At 33.2% G+C, this 6,596-nt stretch overlaps 1 protein-coding gene across 1 annotated transcript in view; it reads right to left on the minus strand.

Moving 5' to 3' along the window:
* Positions 1 to 6,590, minus strand: part of LOC123703441 (NACHT and WD repeat domain-containing protein 2) — a 32,525-nt gene extending 25,935 nt beyond the window's left edge. The window contains exons 1-2 of the mRNA XM_045651434.1: positions 6,488 to 6,590; positions 752 to 840 (exon numbers count right to left, since the gene is read on the minus strand). Of these exons, the coding sequence (XP_045507390.1) occupies positions 752 to 840; positions 6,488 to 6,590 (192 nt within the window). The remainder of the gene's footprint in view (positions 1 to 751; positions 841 to 6,487) is intronic.
* Positions 6,591 to 6,596: the final 6 nt, after the last annotated feature.

Genomic DNA, 6,596 nt, shown 5'->3' on the forward strand with positions numbered 1-6,596 from the left:
GAAGACATAAATTTTTATGGGATCTGTGTATCAAAACATGTATTTTGCGATAAATCAATATAACTAGGGCGTTTTGTGAACTTCTTGTCATATATTTAGATACAAGCTGTGCCCCGCGGTTTTACACGCATTTATGTTGACCCGACCTGTTAGTAATATTCAAGCAAAATTTGAAGTAAATCCATGCAAAACCAGACATACATGCAGACAAAAATTCTAATTACTATATTTTTGGCTTCGCATCGATTGTAGATCACGCCCTTGACTTTCAAAAATAAAATTAAATCACTAAAATCATTTTATCATATTATGATACAATTAATTATTAATAAAAAAAATTTTTTCTTTGAAGTTTTCATATTGTTTGACCTTAAATCTAAGGTTAATTTTTAATATCAGTTGAATTACAATAATGTTGTTATATTAGAATCGCTTAAAAAGTTGCATAACTATAGCTAATTTATAATAATTATATCTATACACAGTATATAATATGTCGCAAGCAAATTGTATTATTTCACCGTTTACAAATGCTCGGCATTTTGTAAAATGCTGAGTAAAACCATGGGGTTTATACATGTCTGTGGGTTTTATCATTTCTGTTGTATAAATTTATACCTCATGTAGACTTATAAAAAAACCTCCTTCTTTTACCCGACTAATCAGAAGTAGAGTTATATTTTTTCAACTAAATAATAAAGTACCTTTTTCATACCTCCAAACCCAAACTAGCTATAGACTATAGACTTACCTGAAACTCAAGACCATGTTTTTCCCGACAGTAGTCCTTTATCCTTGGATAACACTTCGCCATCAAAGTATTCCTTTCCATCGTTGTGTCTGGAAATAAAAACGTTTTTATGTATTAAAACCCGTTTAAATTTTATCCTATCCTATCTCTATAAATGCGAAAGTTTGTGAGGATGTGTGTGTGTTCGTTACTCTTTCACGTAATTACTACCGAACCGGTTACAATGAAATTTAGCACAGATATAGAGGGTAACTTGGGGGAACGGGAACTATGCGGGTTTTTCTTTGAAAACGCGGGCGAAGCCGCGGGCCGAAATCTAGTCCTCAATAAATATAGTTACCTAACTGATTATTCCGAAAAATGTAAAATCACGGAGACGGATTCGTTTAAAGATAATAAATTTATATTTAATAGGACAACATGATCCGTATTACAAGTTGCAATTAATAGTTTAAGCTTGAACAACTTTACTATCTAACTTTATTAAAGCTCCTTGTCAATCAATTAAACTCTGTAGATATATATTCTACACCTGTCGATATCATTTTAACCGACTTCAAAAAAAAGGAGGAGATTATCAATTCGGCCGGTAGGTAGGTATATTTTATTTATGTACACCGATTACTCAGAGGTTTCTGAACCGATTTACGTGATTCTTTTTTTTTGATATACTATTTTATAGAGGAAAGATTTTCTATTAGTATGTAGGTATGCTACGATTTGACTATTCTAAGAGAGCTACATACCGACTAACTTTTTTTTTTCAAGTCAATCCGGGGCCCGGGCTAAACCGAGGCAAGCGGGTTGTTGTTTGTAAACGTATTTCCAATCCATATATTATTATGTAAACAAATTTTAATTTTAGAAATAAAAAGCATGTCATTTCGCAAATTGAGGTTGCTCTTACAGATTTATTTTATGATTTTTATAAAACTTGTGACACTTTATCGTACATTCTTAGGGAATAGAAAATTAAGAAAATTGGGACATTTGAGAAGACTTAAATATTCTTGAGTCTTCGTTTGTTTGACAGTTCACGAGAAGACAGGAAAGCGCTGGAAAGCGTGTGTTGGATCTCGGATCCGTTCGTTGGTAAATTATAAGCTTAGCGGCCGCAATTCTTATAAATTGTTACAAAAATATTATTATTTAACTAAAATTATTACAAAACTATGACGATTGTTAAATTATACATTTATGTCGTTTGTATGTTTTTGGATATGACGCGAAACTTGAAAACATGCAGTGTATATTTACAAAAAGCTTCTCTTTCTCTCTTTTCTCGTTGTATCTAAAATTAAAGAAAATTGCTCCAAAATGCCCTTTAAAATACATAAATAATGAGTTAAATATCGTGTTATAAAAATCAATACATTCTCTTTAACCAAAAACTCAAGTTATATAACATTGTTCCATAAACGATTAAGTACTTTATGCCGCATTAGCTGCATCGAGTGCAGCTGCTCTGCGGTTCGATGTTTTTGATTGATAACTTTCAACAGAATGCGTAGGTAATATTGTATTGCTAAAATGAATTTTGAGGTGTTGAAGAAAAAGGTGATATTAAAATATTAGAAGTACTAGTAGGATAACTCCTACTAGTCCTTCTAATGTTATTTGTATATTAGTAGTACTAGGGTATTTAAGTTTGTAAGTAAATAATGGATGGATGGATGTTTGTTACTCTTTCACGCAAGTACTGCTGAACCAATTACAATGAAATTTGGTAGGCTGTTTATCCCGCGAAATGTGAACTATGTGGGTTTTTTTAATCTAGATAAACCATACTTGCGTCCGTATCCTGTACTTGTTCTTATATCTATTTAAACAGATACAAATTCGTAGGTCGTGCAAGTTGTAAATTATAACTAACTAAGGTCAAGAACTGTATCCATTTTGCTCCTTACAACAAGAAAATCATAGTAATATATCAAAACGACGTGACCCAGGATTATTATTGTTATTACAAGAATAGGTTAAACGTTAAGTACCTACCTACTTTCAAAATGTGGTGGAGAATAAAAGTGCAAAATGAATAGAGAATCTGAACATAAGTTCAGAGAAATTTGATACTTATAAATGTAGGTACCTATTTTCTCGTAAAATAAGTTCGCTGTGATTGTGAACAATATATTATTAAATCTTTATTCTATGTATCATTAGAAAGAATAGATCGAATTTAATAAACGGTATTATCAATAAAATAATTAGAATACAATAAATGTCTACATTTATACACATTTTAATTGAATTACAGCTTCACAGCATAACATAATATTATCTTTCAGTGCGAGTTATACTTTATCCATTGAACCATTTCGGTTATTTGTACAATCCTCTTTCGAATTCATTTATATCACTATACATTGTTACAATTTAAAATTTAATACACGAATATCAAACGATATAAACTTATGTCGCAAGCTAAGTCAATACTTTAGTGTTTAAAACTCAGTATCCAAGTCCATCCAAGAAAGTCTACAATACGGAGTAACACGTACAAGGCTTAACCTATTTTATCGCTTGGCAGACCGCTGGTGTCAAGTGTTCCCGTTTGACACAGTCTTGGTGGAGCAGCTATTACCATCGAATAGCGGTCCGTCCCGGCTTCGCCCGTAGTACATGTTTACGTTTTCTCTCCATAAGAACCATCCTCGTACTTCAAGGAATATTATAAAAGAATTAACGAAATCGGTTCACTCGTTCTCGAGTTATGCGCTTACAAACACATTTTGCGATCCATTTTTTTAATTATAAACTAGCTTTGCTCCGCGGTTTCACCCGTCTTGATCCGCTCCTGTTGGTCTTAGCGTGATGGTATGTAGCCTTCCTGGATAAATGGGCTATCTAACACCGAAAAAATTTTTCAAACCGGACCAGTAGGTCCTGATATAAGAGCGTTCAAACAAACGAACTCTTCAGCTTTATAATATTAATTAGTATAGATGAAAGATTGTATGTAATTGTACAGTTTTTGTCGTAATGATATTGTCCCATAGAGTTGTAGGTTGTTAATTAGAGGTTCTATCATTTAAACCATGCCTAATGAGGTATCTATTGAAGATCAAAATGGCACCTATTGCTTAGCAGATATTTTGTCCAATGTTAAAAGTATCAATTTATTTGAAACTATTTGCAGAATGTTGAAAGAGAAAGTCAGGTAAAAAAAACGTATTTATATTTTCCTACTATTTGTGAATCAATCTATTTTACAATTACTACACATACGATATGATATTACGTTAGTATGAATAGGTACTAAGAAAACTAAAAAGAGTAATAAAATAGGGGTTCATTTTATATCAAACTAGCGGTCCGCCCCGGCTTCGCCCGTGGTACATATTTCGCAAAAAGCCTATGTTCTTTCTCAGGGTCTAAAGATTGTCTGTGCTAAATTTCATCAAAATCAATCAAGTAGGTATGCGTGAAAACCATACCTACATACATACATAATTACAAACCTTTCCTTTTTTATAATATTAGTATAGAAGTATAGAAGCACAGACTAATAATAATATACTACGTATACAAATAGAAGTATAGATAGGGTGATAACGAAAAGCATGTATTATAGTTGTTACAAAGTAGGTAACTACATGAGCACGCTCCAATTATTTCACATTATCTGTACCGGGAACTATGTGAAATTTAATTTTCGCAATATGCATCATAATGGATATTTGAGTGCTCTTTAATCAGAAAACAGAGTAAATTGTTTGATAATTCCTTGCAGGATGTGATAAACACATTCTCTATAACTATCAAAATATTGAAAACTAGCTGTGCAACGCGGTTTCACCCGCATTGCTCCGCTCTTGTTAGTCTTAGCATGATATATACCTATAGCCTTCCTCGATAAATGTGCTATCTAACAACGGAAGAATTTTTCAAATCGGACCAGTAGTTCCTGAGATTAGCGCGTTCAAACAAATAAACCAGCTCTTCAGCTTTATAATAATAGTATAGATTAGTATTAGTAAAGATTAAAATTAGTTTTGGATTAAATATCTTATAGGATATTAATGAAAGGCTACAAAGATTTCTACAACGAAACCAAATGCCTATAGTTAAATATGTACAGATTTACGTATACAATAATATGTTCTGGAGTCTAAGTTCGAAATATGTTCACGACAATTTTTGCTTGTATAAATGACTAGATTTCCGCCCGCGGCTTCGCCCGCGTTTGCAAAGGAAAACCCGCATAGTTCCCGTTCCCGTGGAATTTCCGGGATAAAAACTATCCTATGTGTTAATTCAAGTTACCCTCTATTATATGTGTGCTAAGTTTCATTGTAATCGGTTCAGTAGTTTTACGTGAAAGAGTAACAAACATCCATACATCCATACAAACTTTCGCATTTATAATATTAGTAGGATACGAATTTATATTTTTTTTGGTTTTTATGGCATTCAAATGCTTTATAAATATAAATTTATAAAGAATAGAAAAAATTCGATCACGAGGCGGGACTCGAACCCGCATCCTTCGCGCCATTCCGGGGCGGATGCCTAACCAACTCAGCCACTCGCCCTCCCTTAAGACACACACTCGCCTGTCCCTTAAGACACATAAAACTGAAAGGATAGAATAAATTCGATTACTCGGGCGGGTCACGAGTGGCTGAGTTGGTTAGGCATCCGCCCCGGAATGGCGCGAAGGATGCGGGTTCGAGTCCCGCCTCGTGATCGAATTTTTTCTATTCTTTATAAATTTATATTTATAAAGCATTTGAATGCCATAAAAACCAAAAAAATATAAATTCAAGAAAAGGTCGTGTTCCATCGTTACAATATTGTATTCACTGAAAAGTGCTTCATATTGGTTGAGATGGTTGTTAAATCATCTCAATAGATGGCGCGCGGTGTGTCCCATAAGACACATAAAACTGAAAGGATAGAATAAATTCGATTACTCGGGCGGGTCACGAGTGGCTGAGTTGGTTAGGCATCTGCCCCGGAATGGCGCGAAGGATGCGGGTTCGAGTCCCGCCTCGTGATCGAATTTTTTCTATTCTTTATAAATTTATAGGATACGAATTGTCTGTAATTTTTATCACGTAGAGACGTGAACCCAACTACTTATTTCTTTAAAAATTCGCTTAGAAAATTATCCCTGATACAAACAGTATTTTATTATTTATTTTCCTTGCAAGTGTCAAAATATGTATGATATAAACGAGCTACGGCCATTATTTTTTATTGCCTTGACTTGTATTTCATTTGGTTTATATCTTCAGAACTTTGCAAAGGTATTAATATTAATTTCAATTTGATAACTCCGCGCGTTCCTGAGAAAAGGGTCTTGAGTCTTGACAGATGCACAGACGGACAAAATGATTTGTTTCTATAATATTTCTTCCTTTTTGACGAACGAACGGGAACAATAATTTATACACAAAGTTAAGTGTATCCTTTTAAATATTAAATTAGTTTTCATGAAACTTATTCTGCTCTATAAACTTAAAAATATACTATAATTCTTACCTATAAGCGACGATTTTTCACAATCTTAACAATTAATTGTTTCAAATAACTGCATGAAAAACAATACACTGATATTATGCATGTATGTTTTAAATCCATATAATATGTACAATATTTTGTACACTAAAAGCTGTCATGGATTAACAGCTTACTAAACCTTAACTAATTTTTTTTTAAATAAGGATAAATACAACCGAATTTACATTAGATGTAACGAAATCTAGTCTTATTATTTTAACAAATAAATACCTGTGAAAGTAGAACTGGTGAATATTCTGACAATCTTCGAGCTGACGGGCGGCAGGGACTTCAGGGAGCCCGCGAAGATCAGGTCCACGGTGCGGTCGTCCATTTTTGT

This window comes from Colias croceus, chromosome 26, assembly GCF_905220415.1.
Source record: "Colias croceus chromosome 26, ilColCroc2.1".
NCBI lineage: Eukaryota > Metazoa > Arthropoda > Insecta > Lepidoptera > Pieridae > Colias > Colias croceus.